This window comes from Malurus melanocephalus, unplaced genomic scaffold, assembly GCF_030028575.1.
Source record: "Malurus melanocephalus ecotype Western Australia unplaced genomic scaffold, MMel_1.1 scaffold_89, whole genome shotgun sequence".
NCBI lineage: Eukaryota > Metazoa > Chordata > Aves > Passeriformes > Maluridae > Malurus > Malurus melanocephalus.
The window spans coordinates 884,501-905,756 of record NW_026623321.1 but is presented as its reverse complement, the minus strand read 5'-3'; the positions used below and the strand labels follow the sequence as shown (position 1 = coordinate 905,756).

The 21,256-nt window shown below is 45.7% G+C and overlaps 1 protein-coding gene across 3 annotated transcripts in view; it reads left to right on the top strand.

Moving 5' to 3' along the window:
- RAB6A (RAB6A, member RAS oncogene family) overlaps positions 1-20,939 on the top strand; it is a 43,650-nt gene extending 22,711 nt beyond the window's left edge. Inside the window, exons 2-9 of one of the 3 annotated variants that reach the window (XM_057368155.1) lie at positions 3,414-3,472; positions 5,468-5,521; positions 6,952-7,068; positions 7,125-7,230; positions 9,014-9,125; positions 9,777-9,870; positions 15,687-15,753; positions 17,849-20,939. In XM_057368155.1, coding sequence (XP_057224138.1) covers positions 3,414-3,472; positions 5,468-5,521; positions 6,952-7,068; positions 7,125-7,230; positions 9,014-9,125; positions 9,777-9,870; positions 15,687-15,753; positions 17,849-17,913 — 674 coding nt within the window. In that variant the 3' untranslated portion in view covers positions 17,914-20,939. The remainder of the gene's footprint in view (positions 1-3,413; positions 3,473-5,467; positions 5,522-6,951; positions 7,069-7,124; positions 7,231-9,013; positions 9,126-9,776; positions 9,871-15,686; positions 15,754-17,848) is intronic. The other 2 variants (XM_057368154.1, XM_057368153.1) reach the window with 2 other exon arrangements.
- The last annotated feature ends 317 nt before the right edge of the window (positions 20,940-21,256 follow it).

Sequence of the window (21,256 nt, the reverse complement as noted above, 5' to 3'; positions counted from 1 at the left end):
CACCTGGAGAAGGGAAGGATCCAGGGGGAGCTTAGAGCCCCTTSCAGTGTCTGAAGAGACTTCAGGAGAGCTGGAGAGGGACTGGGGACAAGGGATGRAGGGACAGGACACAGGGAATGGCTTCCCAGTGCCAGAGGGCAGGRATGGATGGGATATTGGGAAGGAATTGTTCCCTGTGAGGGTGGAGAGGCCCTGGCACAGGATGCCCAGAGAAGCTGTGGCTGCCCCTGGATCCCTAGAAGTTTTCCAGGTGAGGYTGAAYRGGGCTTGGAGCACCCTGGGGGAGTGGAAGGTGTCCCTGCCCATGGCAGGGGTTGAAATGAGATGGTCTTCAAGGTTCCTTCCAACCCAAAACCTTCTAGGATTTTAAAATCACATCACTTAAGCAACGGTGTCTGAGGCACAGCTATGTGATTAGGAGCTGTTTGATGCAGAGTTTTTGTTGGAAAGTTGGAAGGAGGCAAGAGCTCATCTGGTAGAAGCCGTTGTTCTGCCTCTTAATGACAGAAAAATGTCCAGAACTGATGTTCAGGTGCGGCATTGAAACAAATGGTTTCTTTGGTTAATCRCGTATTTTCTTGGCTTCCCTCCTCTTCAAAAGATTCTCGGATGCCTTGGATGTAAATTCCTAGAGTGGAATGACATCTGACAACTCTGCGTGCCAAGGCAGCAGGGAGAATCCACTGCCCAGCTGAATATGTGATTGTGGAGTTGAATTGCCTCAGTTTCCCAGTTCTGTGCCCTTCCTGCTCAGATTGTGGTTGGATTCAGCTTTCAGCTGTTAGATCTTGATCTGCAGAGGGCAAAGTGGCTGGAGACCACATTTCCTGAGCACTGAATCAATTCTGTCCCTCGCCTTTCAGTTGTTGGTATAAATTACACAAGCTGCTTGGTTTTTTGCCAAAATGTTCCTTCTCCTGAATTGTTTGAGATTTTCCCTGGCTTCCTGTAGCCCAGCTGTCAGTGTGTCCAGCAGAACACTGCTCCAGCCAAAGCAAACGCCACTCGCAGCATTTCCTCCCCCAGCTCTGTCCCTCCAAGGATGGTATTGACCTTTTTCTTGGAATATTTCCAGCAGCATACCAGGAATATTTTGGCCTGAAGGATATTGCATTGCTGACTAATGCTGCCCTGGACATACTTGTGTGTGGAAATTTTTCCAGGAGATTACGTGAACTCACTAGATTAAAAAAAAAACCCAAACCAACATCTTAATGAAACAAAGCTGAAGTCTTGAGTGTCTTATCTGCTTCCTTGGGCTATAACACCCGGATTACTTATCCAGTTGTTTCCCATCTGGATTTTGAGCAGCTGGTTGTTCTTGTCCTCATGTATTACCTTGTTCTGCTTCTCCCTGCTGAGCTTCATTTGCCTCCTGAGGTCCTTTTTGGCATTTTCCAAGATGAATTTGAATTCTGATTCTCTCCTCTCCCTTGCTTGCAATTGCTTCCAAATTAATGCCTTCTGGGAATTCAATAAACATAGGGCCAGCAAGGCAGAACAGAAATTAGAGATACAGTGGGAATTGCGGGCTTTCAGTCCTGCCAGCTTTTCTAAAAGGAGTCAGTTTGGGTGTTTTAAGAGGAGGAATGGCAGTGCCTCAGTATTCATGGAATTAAGACTGTGAGCAGTTGGTGTTAATACCAACTTGATCTGGTGCCTGTCAACATAAACCTGGGTCTGTTCTGAGAAGAAATGTCTTGGAACTAAGTCCATTAAGATGCTCTCTCCAAATGCTGGCTGAAACAGATATTCARACATAAACAAGCCAAGCAGCACCTTATTTTCCCTCGCTTTTTTGTGAAATGAGTGAAAGTAGATAGACAGGCTCCAGGAAAAACCAAAATATTTTCAGATTTTATAGTTTGTGGACAGACCCCATCGAAGACATGTCAGTCAGAAGGGAAAAATTTGCTGGAAGACTTGAGTGTCCTTCAGGGGTCATGAGTTACCAAATCAAATGATTCCCTGGACCTGTGAAGAATTAAATGTGTCTGTTTGCATCAGTGACCACGTGAGGAAAACCGGCTTGTTTGTGGTGCTGCAAATCAATTCCTGGGATTCAGTCTGTGCTGCAGTGGGAAGGGATTGCATTTGTTTGTCACTGTCTCCTGAGGTTGTCACTGGGTCTGGAAYGAATCCCTCCTCCTCTCACAGCAGCCCATGGCTGTTTGTCCTGCACARCTCGAGCTATTCAGCACATCCACGGGACAAATCTGAAAAGGGATTCAGGAGTCATTCCCATCKGGGATGCATTACTTCCAAAAACCTACTCAGCAAAGGGAATATTTGTTCTACCTTTGTGAAGGCAGCTTTTTAACTTTGTGGGAAACCTGGTTCTGCCTCCAGAGCAGAATATCTTAGAAATTCACATGGGAATTCAAGTTTTGACTTGGGAAAATCTCATSTCTCCAAAGCTGTCTGCTGGGTTCATGTTTGTTTAGCCCTATTTCAGAGTTAGCTGAAGATGAAAATGCTGCTTAATTGGGATACTGGATATTTTGGTGACGATTTTATGTTAAGATTCAAACAAACAGAACCCCCCATAACCCACCCAGTAACCATAGAATGGTTTGGATTAGAATGGACCTTAATCTTGCTTTAAATCCTTCTGTTCACTGGATGACAGAGAACTGACAGAGAACTGAAATCCTTGGAATATTGCTTGGAGAACACAAGCTCTGCCTCGTGCACCTCTCCCTGCCTTCTGTCTTCACCTGCAGTATTTGGTGCACAGGTTACACAGCTCCTCTCCTCTGACACTGGAAGTTGGCACATTCCAGCTACAGGGAGGCTGGAATAAAACACTGATGTAGCCTTGAATAACTTCTCTTGCTTTCTAAAGAATTGGCCTGCAGTTAGGAGGATTTATACACATCAAAATGAGGCAGGTGGAGATGTTCCAAATCCTGTGTATTTTGCTGCTCCCTTCCAGGTGAAAATGTAGGAGACAGAAGAAGTCTCTAAAGGATGAGTTAGGCTTTGGCCCTGCTCAGCTGTGTTGTTGGTCTTAGAGAAGTGGAAAATAACTGTTGTGAGGATGGAGGGGTTTTAAAGTGAAGAAATCCCATGTTTTATGAGAGAGTAGAGCTTTTTGTTGYTAATAATTAGTTGTAGGGACTGTTAAATTCATTCAGTTCAACTAAAATTATTGAATGACTTGGTAGAAAATGGAGCGATGAATTTTCTTTAATTATCATCTCAAATCACAAATATTTAAGAGTAAAACTGATGCCTGGGATTGATATAGGAAAAAAAAAGTGACTTTGCAATTGTAAAGTCACATAACTTTTCCTTGCAGGAAATTGAAATGCACACTGTGGATCTGTTGGACACAGTAAACCATTTTTAAATCACTTGCTTAAAACTTGTTCTGAAATGGTTCCTTGAATGCATTTTTTTTCTTCTTTTAGTGGGGAAGACTTCCTTGATCACCAGGTTCATGTATGACAGCTTTGACAACACCTACCAGGTAAGTTAATCCCTATTTTTGTCTTGTGCAAGACTCCTCTGMTGCCATGCCTTCCATTGTGAGAAAAGTCATTCCGTAAGAGTTGGGGCCCTGACTGTGAAATTCTCGATTGTAAAATCTTCATTTTAATCACTTGCCAGAGTGGCACTTCTGGGTTGGATGCTGCTCCGGGAGTTTTTCTGCTGCTTGCAGCAGGATGAGCTGTGATTCTAAAGGAATATCCAAGGCAAAGTCAGGGAATAGCAGTTGTTAAGTCTGCCAGGGCTTTTTCCCACCATTTTCCACCAGACCATCACTAATGTAATCCCTTGTGTGGATAGCTTAACAGGTACCCAGCTCAAACTAAAGGAATCATATCAAATGTAAAAGAAAAGGAAAATTTGGGAAGGTTAGAAAAAAATGTTACAGATTAGCATTGTGCAGTTCTGGAGAATGGTCATTTTTGCCCACTCCCAGAATTCAGCATGAGCTCAAAATGTGGCAAGATATAAAAGTACTTCAGTTTCCTAAAGTGTGTCTCCTCCAAGCAGAACATGTTTCATGACTTGGTTGCAGTTGGTGATGTTCTGAATACATGAAACTGAGAAAATCTGTTCCTTGGTGCCTGGGAAGGTTTTTTTTAGGGGGCTGGGAGGAGGAGGTAATAGAAAAAAAAATGAAAATGTTGTGATTCTTCTGTTCCTCAGTGTCTACCCAAGGATCTTATTTAACGGAGTGATTTCCCTCCTGCCTCTTCAGTAATTCCTCCTTGCTTCTGCTAGGAAAATGAGATGGGAACTTCTCCCTGAGCTATGGGAAGAGCCAAGCTTGCATGGTGTGGGAGGGCTGGAATCACTGCTCCCAAGGGAGCAAACATCCTCGCAGATTCCTCCCACTGTAATTACATGGACTTTCAAGGCAATTCTTTGATTTCAGATGGGGTTTTTCTTCCCACGGTATTTTTCTTTCAGGACTGCTCCTTTTCCTTATAGAGTTTGTGTCCTAGTTCTTCCTGGAGGAGGTTTGACCCTCTGTGCTTTGGGATGATATGGGCGTCACCATGGAAAGGTGGTCTGATGTAATACATTAAATGATTGCAAAATCCATGAGTGGCATTTAGAACAGTGACAAATCCTAAGGGCTTCCAAGACAACTTGGATTTAGGCATTAGTGCTGCCTGCCCAGTTTGGGTGTTAATGRACTTGGGCCAGAGCCATTCGTCCAAACCCTTCAGTTTTCCTGGAGTCGTGACTGAGGTGAGGGCTCACATCCTATTGTGCTGTAGCTGGAAGATAGAATCACTCACAAAAGCTCCAGGAATTTGGCCAGAATCACACTGTGTATTGGTGTCAACCCAAAACAGACATTTTTGGATGCCCAGGGGTCTCTAGAGACCCCTCAGAGTCCAGTATTTAATGCCACATCATACCCTGATCATGGGTGACTGGAGCTGGAGGTGAGTTCAGGGAGGATCTGCTTGTTCTGGACGTTTCTGGCAGATTTTGAATGCATATTTTTCTGAAACCTATCATTTGAACACGGGTTTTTGTGCTCAGCTGTTAAAAATAGAAAGCTGCCATTTAATAAAATCCGTGCTGTGCATTGGATTCCTTTGCTCGCTGATGGATGAGAGGAACTCAGCTGTGTCCCTCTGTCTTATCAATAAGAACTTGCTGTTCTGTGTCAGAAACCCAAACACCTGGAATAAAGCTGTGCAGTTGGAGGTGTTGATTTTACCAGGAGTGATTCCCTTCCGTGGGCATGCTGGGAATGATTTCCCTTGTGCTGTGGCACCATATGTGACATATCACAGAAGATCTATTTTACTAAAGGTCTGGGATATAGAAAGTGTTGTTCTGGTTGTGATATATTAAATAAATTGCTTATTGAGTCAAGCTATGTCTTAAAAAAAGAAGCCCAGCCTGTTTTTCTTGCGGGTTCTCATGCTCCCCTGAAAATCTCTGTAGGTTTGCTGACATTTTATTTAAGAGCTGTTGGTTTTCTTCTCTCTTACAGGCAACAATTGGCATTGACTTCTTATCGAAAACCATGTACTTGGAGGATCGAACAGTGAGTAAGATTTTGTTGCTCTTCTCTCTGATCAGTAGGAATGAGAACCAGCATCTGGTTTTGTGCAGCCCACACTTGTGAGATCACTTGGAAGCACAGGCTGAGCCTTCATCTCCCAGCTGCTTCCAGACTGACATGTGCTGTGGAGATGCAGCAGTAGGGAATGGGAAATGGGAAATCACTGCTAGGTTCGTGTGTGCAGGGCTCTCTGGTGCAGTTTGGGAATGTCACAAGGTGCTTTAATGTCATCTTCTGTGAAGAGAGAGATGATASAGATGATTCGAGGGGTGTGAATGATGGTGGGAGTCTGGAGAAGGGGGGACCATGCTTCAGCTTTTGATGCCAAGACAGGTAAAATATAAATTGCCAGATGTGGCCAGTTAATAATTGGTTCCATCTTAATATTCCTTATTTAAAAGGAAGGTGGCCTTTGATGAACTCAGAAATGAGCCTTATTTCTTAGCTTGGTGCAGTTTCAGCTCCTCAAGTGAAATCACTCCTCTGTGCAAGCAAACCTGTGGTTTAAAATGAGCTCAGATTCTTAATTAAGAAAGTCAGCCTCAGTTGAGCTATTTGCAGAACCAAAACTGCAGTGCTGCAGAAGCTTATGGGATTGGATAAACCCCCAATAAATGGGATTGGATAAACCCCTGATCAATGGGATTGCATGGGAAGTGCTTGAGGGATGAGATGTCCTTTCCATGGCCAAACTGGCTCTTGCACACCTTGCTAAACACGTTGCTTTTAGTGTGTCTTGCCTTTTCTTCCAGAATCTTGCTCGTAAGAGCCATTCAGCCACTCTGTGCATGTTACTTGGCAGTTTAGAGTTATAATGAGCATTTTATCCTTGAAAAACTGACATGAGTAGCTTTTCCAGCTTTTCCACCAGCATCCTTCATGCTGCTGGAGGTTGCCTGTGTGAGTCCTGAGGAAGGAGAGCAGAGCATGAAACTCTCGTGTAGGCAGAACTGCAGGTGAACATTYCACAGAATCACAGAATCACTGAGGCTGGAAAAGCCCTCCAAGATCAAATCCAGTCGTTGCCCAGCACTGCCGAGGCCACCACTAAGCCACGTCCCCAAGTGCCACATGCACACGCTTCTGAACACTTCCAGGGATGGTGATTCCATTGCTTCAGCCATAGCTTTCTTGTTGGTCCTCTCAGTTATGAAGCTGAGCCATTCCACTCCTCCCCTTTTGGAAGGGAAGCATTTTTGGGAAGCTGAGCTAGCTGCACCTCCCCGGTTTGGCTGCTGTTATCCCTTGGGAGAGATCGCTGTAAGGAGACTATATCCTGCTGCTCCCAGTCCCCAGGCACCTCCTGCATGAGTTTATCCTTTTTATTTAGCTTTTTTGGAAAAAGTAAAACATTTATTTACTCTTTCATTTTTAGTGGCAGTTTGGCTTTTTTAATTTTCTCCCACCCACAGATCAGGTTGCAGCTGTGGGATACTGCGGGTCAGGAACGTTTCCGTAGCCTCATTCCCAGTTACATCCGTGACTCTGCTGCTGCTGTAGTAGTTTACGATATCACAAGTAGGTATTTTGCACTGGGTTTGACCTTTTTTCTTATTTTTCTTGCTTGTTTGACTGATTTTGTTAGGTACGGTTGCAATTATGGGACACAGCAGGTCAAGAGCGGTTCAGGAGCTTGATTCCTAGCTACATTCGTGACTCCACTGTTGCAGTTGTTGTTTATGATATCACAAGTGAGTGGGGGGAATTCTGCATTTCTAATACTCTGCCCTTTTCATCCTCTAGCTTAGCTTTGCATGTCCTCTCACRTCATCTGCTTGGGCTCCATCCTGGCATGACAAAAGCGTGGTTCCTTTGCTTGTTTTACACAAGCCCCGTGGTTGCTGCTGTTGTAATGTATCAACTGTCTCACAAACATCGTTTAACCTTCCCTATCCCCTTTTCTTCAGTCCTCGAGTCCTGCCTGCTCTCGTTGCACTCTTCCATCTGCCTTGTGGTCATAACATCACCTGTGACTTTTGGTCTTCATGTTCATGGGTACCTGAATTCTGAAACTGGAGGCTTGTGTAGCTTGCTCCACTTCATTCACCCTCCCCCACCAAACACAATCTGGGCACGGGCTGGTGGGGAGAACGCATTAACATCACCTTTTCCTTGGAATCAGCCACTCTCACATGCTGCAAGATGTAAAACTTACCACTAAGCCCTTACCCTTTAACAATTGCTCTTTCATTTCTTACTAAGGTATGTACATTTTTGTCAACTAAAATATTAGTGCTTCTTGAACCCTTCTCTTTCTGTCCCTCCCCTCAGTCCAGACACCCCTTAACTTACCAGTTCCCACACTGASAAAGAGCAGAAGTTTTATTTTAGGGCAACTAAACCTTCAGACAATTTCAGTTCCAAACCAGAATTGACTGAGAACACGGCCTAATTTGACACAAATGTATAAGCTCTTGTCCTTTGATTTATAAATACTAGAGGATTACAAAAGGAACAGGGCCTTTACCTAGAAAAGCTCTAATTGTTAAAAATGGTGCTTTCCTTTGAGCTAAAATTACAGGTTAGCTGTGAACTCTGAATTTTTTCCTGACCCAGCAAATTCAATATTGCCTGGCAGTAAAGACAATTAAGACACTGGCAAGTGATCAAGTCTTGGCTGTCTAGCACACAATATATTACTTTGCAGTAGAAGCCATTAAAAAAATCAATACTTTTCAAGAACTGCTGCAGAGCCCCCCCTTTTTAAGTACTGAAACTCCTTTGGCTGCTCAGATGCTCTTTGTGTCACTAACTGGCAAATGCTGAGCTCTRTGGCAGCTTCCCTCCAACTCCTTTTTCCCTCTGGGATGCAACCTTTCAAGCACCATACAGTCTGGAATTCCTACCTTGCAGCTTTTAASGATGTAACATTAAGAAAAAATGCTTGTGAAGAGGTTAAATTTCTATTTCTGGTTCTATGCAAAGATTCAGAAATTGTTTTGAAGGCAAGTAAGTGTTCACTGCCACTGGAGTTGCTGGTGTGTTGTATAACTCTGGGAATCCCTARAGGAAATAAAAAGTGATTCAAGTGTACAAAATGCAAGGCTGGGATTGAGGATTTTGGGAAGCAGTGGAACTGTAGGAGCCTCTGTAGGTGCACAGTGTAGAGTGCAAAAATTAAYCCCCACTCCCTACAGAAAATACTTTATGAATACTTGAACTAAGAAAAAAGGAACTGAAACASAGTGATAAGACTTTTCATTTTAGGTGCTGTCAAAATCAGATTATAGATGGACTCAGTTCCCTCCCTGGCTTTGAATCCACCTGTAATGAAGCACTTGCCCACCTGAAATTATTGCCAGAGTTTCCGTGTCCTTTAGTAGGGGAGATTTAGGGTTTCACTCGCTGATTCTTCATCACCCTCTTCCGCCGACTCCACAGAATATGAAGCTTTTCTTTCCAAGTCCAGATGTATTTCCTGGTGACCTGTGAGGGACACCTGCAGTGATAACCCTCTCCACTGTTCTCTGATAGATGTAAACTCCTTCCAGCAAACCACAAAGTGGATCGATGATGTCAGAACGGAACGGGGCAGCGATGTCATCATCATGCTGGTGGGAAATAAAACAGATCTAGCAGATAAGAGGTATGGAAAAAATATCCAGCTTTCAAATGCTTTTCTTACTCTSCTGCTATTTTAAGGAGTATTTTTAATTGTATTTTTTTTCTGGAGATGGCTGTGACTAGAGAAATCTCAATTTTAAACCATTTTTCTTTTGGCTAAGCCAAATTTCCATCACAGTGCTGTGAATGAGTTGAAAAACCATCACCACCTTGTTCAGATGTCAGGAGAGAAGGGATTATTGACTGCAGCCTGCATCAGTGAATAAATAAACTGGTTACAGATATTTGTTCTTACTAATGTTCTGCTTAATGGATGGGACACCTATCCAGGGAAAATCGGGACAAAATTCCTCCCATTTGAGATGGTTACACTTGCAGCTTTGTTAAAACAGTTTGTTGTTGAGGATTATTTTTGGACATTAAAATGTAGTGATTGCTAATGGTTCAGACACAAAAGCACAGCTCCCTGAACAGGGATTTGGGGATGATCACTTGGCTGTTCCACTGGAATGCTGAGGTCTGCTTTGRGAGCCAGTGGCGATACCTGTCTGCAGCTGTGCATTCCATGCAGAAAAAAAAACTCCAATAAATGGTTTCAGAACTGTAATAAATGTTCATTTTAAGGTATTTGTCCAGTTTTTTTTTCCCTCTGACTCTGTGTCTTGTTCCCCAGACAAGTGTCCATTGAGGAAGGAGAGAGGAAAGCCAAAGAGTTGAATGTAATGTTCATTGAAACTAGTGCAAAAGCAGGATACAATGTAAAACAGGTGAGTGGCGGTTATTAACACACCCTCATGGGGGAGCACTTCCCTGGATATTGGGAGGCCTTGGCAGAGGGTCCCAGAGGGAATTTTAGTCCACACACAGCAAGGAACACCTCAGAGCTGAATTGCTGGCTGAGGTTCAGAAGGATCCCCGACCTTGTATCAAATTACTCAGGACTTCCTTCCCCTTAAATAACAGAGGAGATATGGAAGAAGCTTTGTGAGTACAGAATCACATCTTCCTGGGCTTTTGAAAATCCAGATTGGGTATTTGGGACTGAGAGTGAGACAACAAATTGGGGAAACGTCGTTGTGAGGGCTTTGTGATTCTGCTTCAGTGAACAAACAAACRAGAGGAGGTGGAGTGTGATGGCTTAAAATGCTTGCAGGGCACAGGGAGACAGTGAAACTGCTGTKCCCGCTCTGTTGGAAGGCACTGGAAGTGCCAGCAAATGTTCCTGGACAGCCAAAGCTATTTATTTCTAATAGATGAGGAGTTGCTTTTGAATCGGGGAAAGCAGTGAAACGTCTTTTGAGCTGATGGGGCTGMAGAAAAGTAATGGTTTATGTCCTGAGATGAGCTGTGGCTCTTTGAATTCAGACCTGAAGAGGGTGTAAACTCCTGGGGGTGCCTCTGCAGAGCAAACACACGTGTGGGGTGCTGTGTTCAGCTCCGTGTTCCCCACGTGTGGAATGCCATGTTCAGCTCCGTGTCACCCATGTGTGGAATGCTGTGTTCAGCTCCGTGGAATGCCGTGTTCAGCTCCGTGTTCCACAGGAGTAGAAGGAGCTGGAGCTGCTGGAGAGAGCCCAGAGGAGGCACCGGAGCTGCTCCAAGGGATGGATCCCTCTGCTCTGGAGCTGKGCTGGGAGAGCTGGGGGTGCTCACCTGGAGAAGGATCCAGGGAGAGCTCAGAGCCCCTTCCAGTGCCATGTCAGGGGCTGGGACTGGATGGATTTTAAGGTCCCCTCCCACCCAACCCTGCAGGGATTCTCGGTGTATGGATGGCATTCCACATGTATTTCGTGTATGTAGTTACACAGTTTCTATACCAAAAGGGTACCAGGAGTAATAAAATAGGATTATAAGCTACTTTATGTTCTAGACAGGACTAAAGGGTCTGTTATTAAAATGTCCCTTGACTTTGTCTCTAAGTGGCAAAATGATTCCCTATATAATGGGATAATTAYAGCAGTGTTAACTCAGAGCTGTTTCAGTGCATTGCCCACCATGGGCTGGCTTCCAGGGTCCCACAATTATCCTGCCACAACAGAGGCTGCTTGGTAATTAAGGCTTGGATTCTGTGCTGCAATTCTTAATGAGTGCTTAGATCTGGGGGCGTGCACTGAGAGCAGTTGCTTCACTGAGAGGAGTGATGATGATGACGATGTTGATGATGATGATGAAGCAGCTCTATACTCCCTCTTTCCTTGAGGGAGTTTCTGTGCCCTGACTCACTTTCAGAGGTTCTGTAGCCAAGCCTGTGAGGGAGGTGTGGCTTTCAAGGYCAGCAGGAACCCTGAGGATTTGATGGTGTGCAAAGACATGAGTGGATATTCAGAAAGAATTAAAAATGGATTTTTCTTCCAAGTTTTGATCCATGTGTTATAGCTGTGGACTGGGATGTCCAAGGATTTCAAAGCTATTCTATAATCCAGAATATTTGTAACTCTCATTTTTGTTAGTTCAATGAGTGTTGTTTAAGCAATTATCAAAGGCTAAGACTATTAATAACGCTGCTTAGATAGTCCTATTTCTTGCAGCTTCTCAATTGAATTGTGTGAATTTATTTTATTAACTGCAATAAATTCTCCCCAGTGAAATGGGAAAGTACAACTGCAGAACAGATCCTCTTTCCATAACCTGTGTAAAATCCTTAATAAGCTGAATGTTAATTTGACCTTCCCATAACTGATAACTTCTATCCACAATATATTCTGATGCTACAGAACAGTCACTGTCCAAGTTAAATTTCATACAGGATTTCTAATTCAAGTGTCAAAATATTTTAGAAACAAAGGCCATRTTTTGACTAAATATAATGAAACACATTGATGTGAAAATTAAGATCACCTCTGCCAGAAATTAAATATTAATGTAAATGTGAATTTTGGRAGTAATTGTTCTGTTCCACTAAGGTGTAGGTTCAGATTTAGCAATTAATTAACAGCTYGGATACTGCATGTGACTGAAATGTGTAGATTAGGGAATATGAACTGGTTTGTTTGGGGTGGTTTTATTTCCGTGCAGAACTCCTGCCTGTCAGCACTGAAGGTTGTCAGTGCTTCGCTTCCCAGCCTACGGGAGTGGTCCAGGAAAACAGACAGAAAATTCTCTTTTCCCAGCACAAAATCTGGGGTAGGGAATGGCACAAGTTAATGCAGGAGAACACTTGGGATGAAGTTGASCCCTCAGCCCCCTCCATACTTGGCTTCTTTGCATTTCCATCCCCTTCCTTGCGAGGTTTGGGTTCCTGGGTGGTGTCAGGCCAGGCACCAGCATTCTCCAAGGGGTGAGCTCCATGAGGCTTTAGAATCAATGTTGTCCCATTAAGGGTGTGGAAACAGCTGATTTTCTTGTCCTGCTCAGGGAGGGAATAACTCTGACTTTTCCAGCTTTTCCTTATCAGCGGGAATCCAGGGGATTTTTGTCCTTGAGTGCTGCTTTTAGCTTCTGGCTCATCCTTTTCTGCTGGAAGGCAGCTCGGATAAGAGAGAAGGGCACTGCCTTCTGCTTGTGCTCCTGCAGCTGTCCTGCAGATGCAGAGGCCTGGCTTTGTGCTGGGACTCCAGCAGGGGGTTACACTGTGCTTCCAGCAGCAGCTATTCCAGTGCCAGCAAAGAAGCAGAGGGGAATGTGCTGTTGCCAGGCTCTTTTTTTTTTGCCATTCCTTGTGCCAGGAAAGGGGAGAGCTCCTAGGATGGCACCTCAGAGCTGGGTGCTAGTGGATCTGTGATGCAGAGCTGTTTGCAGTCCCTTCACACTTGCTGTTCCTTCTGGCTTTGGGTAGGGGGTGTTTGAGGAAAAAATGAGTGGATATTAGGGAATACAAGTGGTGGCAGTGTTCTTTGGGGTTAAACTGATGCAGTGGAGGGAAAAAGATTGGCTTTTGGATCCTGCAAAGGCTGATTGCCAGGGGAGCCTTAAGCTGRAGAAGTAGATAACTTGCTCCATTTAATGCAGAGAATTGTAGTCTCTGATTCATTCTGTCAGCCCTGAATAAGCTTTAAAAGACTTTGCGATTCCTGCTCTGTCTCGGCAGTCTGTATTTCAAGGAATCTTATTGTTAGTCCGTGGATTTCATGCCCAGAATATGTCAGGGTTCATTTTGCTGTCTTGTAGAAGGAGAGGGGAGGGAGACCCCTTGAATTCCTCCTTCCAGCAGTACCTGGCATGCTCCACRCTGGCCCTGGAAGAGCCAGGGGATGAATGTGCTCCTTGGCAGAAGAACTTTCTCACGACAGCAGCTGAGGGAGCACAGCCCCTCTGTGACCCTTTTCTCACAGAGCTGGGCTCTTTCTCCTGTCTTCTGATTCTTATCCATCTGATGGGCAAGAGTTATCCTCAGAGTTGCAGARAATGAGAATTAGGGGAAGATTTTTGTTTGCCTTGCATGGGAGAACAGGTTTCTTGCCTGGCCTTTCCATCTGGCCAGTGATCCTCCTGTCCTTTCCATATTGCTGCTGGAGTGTGGCTGAAAACTGGTTTATGCCTGCAGTCCTTTGTGAGCCTGATCTCTTGGGATTTATTGGCTGGAGCAGCAGGAAAGGCACAGTTTGGCAAATGGCTTGAAACTAATGGGGAGAGATGAGGCTTTTTTCCAGAGTTTCTATCAGGAAGCAGATTGCAGAGTTGAACACCGAAGGAGAGTTTGTGTGGCTTTTAGTCTTTCAGCTGCTGCATTTTAACTCCTCCCTTGGAAAAAAAAAGTCCTGGATGCTCATCAATACTTGTGTTTTTATACCCACACAAACATTTCAACATGTACATGTGTGTACAGACATACACTGGCTCGGGGCTGACAGCACCAGAAAGCTCAGAGGGCCCTGTGGGAAGGCTGCTTTCCAACCATCAGGAAGTTTCCCTAATTGGATTTATTCACATATGCTGGGGCTGATAAGCAGAAGGGTAATAAGAAAGAAAGTTGATTTTTCTTAGTTGCCAAATTCCTATTTTTAGTCTGATAATTTAGGGGAGAAATACTGCTAAAAGCATCATTTTATTCCTGCTCTTAATGTAAAGAAAGGATTACTGTCAYCCGTGTGGTTTAAATGCAGGAATTGCAGTTGGTTCCATCAGCTGAGGATTTTTTAAAGACTCCTCACCCTTCCCTTGTGTGGGCATTCCTGCTGTTGGTTTAGGTACAGTTTAGCATCTGGACTGTTGTTGGCTTATGAGGATTTCCCTGTGGTTTTCAGGGAGGCTAGAAGGTCTAGGTTAATGGCAGAGGGCTCTGGGACAGAAACCCAGAGCGAGGTGTACTAAGATATTTTTACTTTGAAATTGTTGGCTCAAATCAGGGAGTTATGTCAAGGATCGACTTCTCAGATCCCTGTCCTTGTCTTGGATTCCACTGTGTGCAGATTCCTGCCAGGAAAGGTCCCAGACAGGCCTGGGGGCTCGCTCGTGGTCAGCTTGGAGGGAGGGGGCTGTCAAGCCAATAAAGTTGTCCTGACTGTGTCCCCAGCATCATTTGGACAGTGGGAGCCAAAGCGGTGACGGCCCTTGGGCAGGGAGCCGCRGGGCCGGTCGGGTACCCACATTCCTGATGTAAACAGGCTGGCAGCGGCTTGGCTCGGTTTTCTGTGGAAAGTGGGTCACTGGGAATAAGTGGTTTAGCTTTGTGTCATTTGAGGAGAAGCAGGAAAACATGCAGTAATGGAACACAGCAGGGCTGACGTCAGAGCCGCACCGGGCGAGCCGGGACTCCGGAGTGGCTTCAGGGATGCAGCGGGAACGCACTGATGGATGGAGGGCATCCCGTGCAGGAGGGGATGGGCAGTTGCACTCAGGGCAATTCTCTTGCATTAACAGTGAGCAGATCTGTGGGGTCCTCACCCAGAGGGCCAGGGAAAAGCCTGAGCCTCAGGGGCAAAGGTAGGAAATGCAGGAGAGAGAATCGGTCCCATTCCATCTCGCCTTCTTCACATGGAATAAAACCGTGAGGAGAGTTTGGAGCTCAAACCTTGCTGGGAAACTAGAGATGGTGTTCAAGTGAGAGGCTTTGTATGYGCTTGTTCTGTGCTTTATGCCTTGAGTATGGACATAGGATAACCATGGAGTGAGCCCTGAATGAGGATTAGGATTGGGCACATTCCTTTGTCTGGTTCATAGGAGCCTGAGTCACAAATAGGTGAGRCCTGAAGAAATCCTTTCTATACATCTCATTTACTGACACTCTTCCATGTGTGTCAGCTCAGCTAATACAGTTTCAGATTCCTGGATGGTGTGTTTGTCTTTATCAGTGTGTCCATGCTCCTTTGTGATCCTCTGGGGAGGTGTGAAAACTGAATTCCCACCTGGCATGGGGAAGTTGTTGGGGTCCATGGACCTCCATGGCAGGTGTGAGCTGGAAATGCTGGATCCCACCCAGCCTGTTTGCAGAGAAGGTGYGGGAGGTTTGCTGCTCGCAGCCATTTGATCTCCACTAACAAGAGCTGTGCTTTGCCCTTTTCTAGGAATAAAGGTTATATTTGGTGTCAGGATTTTGGGGCTGAGCAGCGTAAATAGTGCTAGAGGCTGTGTTGAATCATTGTTTGAACTGTCTCAGCTGGGGGCAGCCCTTGTTTTCATCTGTTCYCTGTGTGCTTCTTTGCAGCTTTTCCGACGCGTGGCAGCTGCCTTGCCTGGGATGGAAAGCACACAAGACAAAAGTAGAGAAGACAGTATCCTTTCTGTGCCTGTGCCAGGCATTACCCTGGACGAAAAAAGCCCACTGCAGCCCTCGCTGAGCTCGTGGACATCCCAAAAACAGGGGGAATAGGGGCAAGTAACCTTCAAGCTCTGAGGAAGAAGGAGTGGTGGGTTGGAAGGCTGGGAGCAGGGGTGTTGAGGGTGGAGGCAGCAGGGGAAGGAATGGTAATCCAAAAGGATTCTTTGCTTGGTATTTGAACATGTTGGATGTGGGGAGGAAGGTGGGAGARAACAGCCACAGAAAGGTCTGGAAAAAGAACCCTTTGGCTGTTGCAGATCTGACTGAAGAATCCAAGAAGAAGCTGTGTTGGAAGGGACCTCTGCAGGCCCCTTCTCCAGCCCTCATGCTCAAAGCAAGGCTGACCCCCAAATGAGGCCAGTTTCTCCAGGTCAYATTCAGGGAAACTTGGGAAATCTCCAAGGATGGAGATCCCATAACCTCCCAGGGYGGCCTGTCACGTCCTGGACCCTGGGCAGCATCTCTGGTGTGAGGGACAAGACTCAATCTTTGAGATCAGTCTCAGCCAAGGGAAAKGAGCTGGCGTGAGGGATGGAAAAGGGGTGGACAAGCAGTATGGCTGCACTGGAATCACTGACCTGGCCAGGTGGGTGTGTTTGGAATAGCAGCTTTTCCAGGGCTGTTGGTTTTATTTGCAGCAGGGATCATGGAGCTGGCAAATAGAGGAGAAATGATGCCTTGGAGGAAGGAAGGAAGGCACAGGAACTGAGGGAATGGGAGAAGCCTGGCTCTGAAATTCCAGCAGACCATCTGATGCATGGGGGACAGAAGCATTTGGGAAGCTGGGGATTGCAGCTGCTKAGACACAGGCTTTGTGCCATAGGGACTTGACTGATCAGAAATGTTGGTTATGCAGGTCCCCAAAAGGTTAATGAGCACCAGTGTTTATTAATGAGGGGGAGTAGAGTGCACAGGCAGGGGCTGTGTCAGGCAGTTTGATCACCAGTTTCTGAATGGGCGTGCAGTAAGGGCACTGGGAATTGGGCTTCCTGCAGCCTGCAGATAGCAGGGATGCAATAGGATTGTCTCCYAGGCAACTGCATTAGGATTAACGGGGACACTTTTACAGAACATGGAGGGTTCAAGGACCTTGACCCACCCATGCTCTGAGATGAATCTGGCAAGGTTCATGTCAAGCATCTCTAACTTAAATACACATCAAGCTTTAGATCAGCCAGATGGACCAAACATTGGACATGAATTATTGGTCTGTTGTTCCCTTTCCATGTTTATTTGCTCCAAACCTCTTTAAAGAACTTCAACCCCCTAAGGAAATAAGTTGGAAGTACCAGCTGTGTGACCTCTTTGCCTCTGTGTTCGCTGATAAGGGGAACGCTGGAGACTTGTGAGCAGCTCTGAGCTGGGGATTAGCATTCGAAGCTGCTCCTGGGAAAGGCTGCGTGAGGTTGGAACTGTAGGGCATCCRTTGGGAATTCGAGTGCTGCAGAGGGAGTCGCTTATCACAGGCAGGTCCTGAGCAGCCAGCTCTGCAGTGACCTTGTSGGACAGTAGCTGTCATTGGAAAGGGGAATTGAGGCTGATGGCAGGGCTTTGGTGGCTGCTGGTGGGAGCAGAAAGGTTTCAGTGAGAAGGGATTGATGGAGAGGTCAGGAAGGCATAGCTGAAGCTCTGGGGGTTAGTGATGTGCAGTGGTGCCTTTTGGGGACATGAAGTGGTGGTGGGCTTGGTGGACCAGGCCGATCCAATGGTCGCAGAGGGCTCTTCCAACCTGAATGATTCCATGATTTTGCAGAAACAGTGATTAGACCCTTCAGTGTATCCAGGCATCCTTAATTCCCACAGCAGGAGATCAGTGGGATTGCTGGGAAGAGCAGGCTGGTTAGAGACAAACATTTGGGGTCTGACATTGTTCCTGCTGCGTATTTAATGTGCCAGTGCCAGGGCAAGAGGGGCARGTGAGAAACCTTTGCTTTGGAGCTGGTCTTTCCAAGTGTTTCAGTAGGAAGCACTGAAAATGCCTGTCAAAATCCTGCTCCTGGTAGGGAAACAGAGTTGGAGACGTGTTTGCCTTAACTTCCTRCTTCCAGTGATTGACATAAAACTGGAAAAGCCTCAAGAGCAGCCTGTCAGTGAAGGAGGCTGTTCCTGCTAATACCATGTGGCTTCCACCTTTCTCCAGAACATCACTGCTTTCCCTCCCTGTCCTCTTCATTGACTGCAGTGTGAATATTGGCTTGAACCTTCCCCTTTCCGTAATAACGTATCGCAGTTCATCATCGCTGGCTGTCTCGTGGAGATGATCTTTAGCTTCACAAGCACACCCCACACACACACACACACACACCAACAAAATGTCAGTGTCTTCATTATTTATAAAAAAAAAAAAAAAGAAAAAAAATCCAAACAAAAAATAGGTACAATTTCTTAATATTTGTTCTTTTTTTAATATGTTATGATATTGCACTTTGAAATGATGGCAACCGAGTAAGTTTGGAATTGGACCTAGATRAGATGTATGTGCAGAAGAAGGCTTGCAAATCTGACCCATTGGATTTCTCTCAGAAACTGGGAACGCGTAGACAGCAGGCGGAATCATGGGGGGAGGCGGCAGATGCCGAGGGTTAAACGCTTATCCTTGATAATTAAACACAAATGAACCCCGGGCTCTAATTGCGTTGAGCAGAGCGAGTGTGCCTGGTGCCCAAACCCAGCCCGGCCCTAGCGGGGTTTGACTCCGCCGGCTGCCGGAGCTGCCCAGGCAGCGGGGACACGTTTCCGAGGAAGCATACCGGGAAATACGGACGGGCTCTTTGGGATGAGTGGCTTCTGGAGGATTTGGGGGGGAAGGAAAGGGTGGATGTGCATTAGCAAAACACTTGCAGGAAACAGGGAAATAATGTTCCGAGTGCAAAATGAGTTTTTCAGAGCGTTTTTTTTTTTTTTCTTTTTAAGTAGAACACCAATGAAGTGAATTATTACTGCCCAAGAGATGGGAATGTAACGTTTCAGCTGTTTGGAGGAGAAAGCATTTTGCTTCTTTGTTTTTTTAGGGGAAATACTGAAATCAGGACTGGCACTAAAACCTGCCAAAGCCGATTGAAACCTTGGAAATTTGGGAGAAAGAGGGAAGAGCAGCTGGCTGCCCCAGCAGAGGGGGAATGGCACACGCTTTTCCGGAGCGTGGGCATAGGTCGGTGGGGAAGGGGTGTTTACTTTGATCTTACAGAATCCTAGTTGAGACATTGTAGATGGAAAGGGAGGGACTTGAATAGGATGGAAACCAACTTCTGATTATGCAGATTTATGCCTTTATTTTTTAGCTTTTTTTTTTTTTTTTTTTTTTTTTTTTTTTTTTTTTTTTTTTTTTTTTATGTTCAGTCTTCCAAGTTGGTTTAGTTTGGTTCTCTAGAGCTGTATAGTTTGGTTAAATAATTAGTAATTTAGTTTTCTATGGAATTAGGCTCACAATTAACCCTTTTTTCTTTGATATTTATTTCTTGGCTCCAATTTTTTTACTCTTTTCAGTGCTGATTTTGTTGTTTTCCTTTGGCTGAGGAATCTGTGTAGAGCTTTGCTGATGTTGCGAGATGTAGCTACCCGAGAAACACGGAATGGAACACACTAGAAGTGCACCCTTTTAATCTTTACTAGTCATTGTGAAGTTGCTGTGTAAGTTAATAAACACAATTGTAAATACATTGTTTGCTGGGCGACTCTGGCCGAGTTACAGTGCAGGAAGGAATTCTCGAGTCTGTGTTGCGATTGTGAATTAAACGGACAATTGCAAGGGAATGTTCAGGCTCCTCCTTGGTTCTCTTCTGCCTCTCTCTCTACCATCTAAAATAACCAACTGGGGGAGAGGAAGGGAATCATCCTCACCACCACTTTCCCCAGGAAGCGGGCATAAAAGAGTTGGAATTCTTCATTCCTGAGGTGAATGCCAGGCTCCTGCCCTGCCCTGGGTTTCTAGCAGCTCTGCACAACAATAACTTAAAGGCAGAACGAGATGTAAAAGTGCTTTTCTAATGCAATATTAAAGGCGAGTTTTTTTGACGTGGCATGTCTTGAAATAAACATCAATGATATGTGACAAAGGATCATTCTTTATTTAAAAGAAACTCTCTGGGGGAAGGAAACCTGGCTGCTTTTCCTTTGTTGTACTGTTCTTAACCGTGCAGAAGTGCTTCATCCTGCTGCTTCTTCCTTTGCTTTGGTTTGCTTTTTCCTTCTTTGGTTTTCCCTGCAGCTTCTGWTGGTCCTCATGTGGCTGTTCCCCACAAGCACATTCTTTTTTTCCCCTTGCTGCTAATAGAACCAGCCTCCTCTGCTTCCCACAGTCCCAAGCTGTAAGYACTGGTTTGAGGAGCTGGCTTAGCCCGTATGGGCTATGGTGGCCCAGCAGCCTGGCTGCTTTTCCTGCAAGGCCTGAGAGCAGGTTTGTCCAGAGCTCCCTGGAAACAAATGTCTGGAGAGCAGCTCAGGGTTCAGCCCTGGGGCTGCAGGAGCACGGACGAGGCCGTGGTTSGGCACTTCCACATGAGCTCCCCGGGGCTGCTCAGCACAGCCAGGTATGTTCAGTRCATGTCCTTGCTAATTGTCCTTGCTTAACGTGACCACAGGGCTCAATCCTGTCCTGATCCTAGTTTTCCAGAGAAAACACATTTCCAAAGTGAGCACAGGAGCAACGTGGTCTTTATATAAATTTTGTTTCTRTTTTTTTTTTGCACCATCCATCTGTCAGGTTTTYGATTTTAATTTTCGTTTGCTCCATGGACGTGGCCAGTGGAACCATGGGAACAGACTTTTTAGTGCTGACTTTCGTGTGATTTTTTGAGTGAAGGTCTCGGCTCTGTTTCTTTTCTCCTCCCTGCCTGRCTTGCTCGTTGTACAGTCCATCATGCAGCTATTCCATGCCTCACTTTTTGTCTTGATAAAAGTAGTTGAAGAAATTGTGTAAGGGGAAAAAAAGGTTCCTTTTCTTCATGTTGGAATGTCACTGGTACCTCAGCTCTGTTTGATAATATGAACCAACAACAACAAGAGAACAAATCCTTAGCGCTTGAACTAAATAAATACCTGTCTCATTGGAAAGCTCTGGGTCTCTTCTCTCAGCAYGTCCAGCGCAGCACAGGCGGGAGGTGCAGCTCCTCACGGGATCTGAAGTGCTGCACGAGGCTTTTTGAGGGCAGGAATAGTTTTGGGGGGTTCTGTTTGGGAAGGAGTACGGTGCAGGGCTGTGTTTGCTGTTGCTGTGGTGTCTCTGCCATTGTTTGCAGCACCCCAGGAGYGATGCCGGGGACAGAGCCCGTCCTCCGCCGGCTGCAGCTGCGCCTTTCTGCTCCTTTCCCGCTCTGCCTCCGGCTGCTTCCTCTGTTCCCTCCCCAAAGGCGATGCTGTGCGGCCTCTCCGCTGCCTCAGCTTCCCTGGCACGCGGGTGCACCGAGCCCAGCTTCCCTGAGGAGGATCCCTCCTGAGCCTCCTTCTTGCTGGAGATG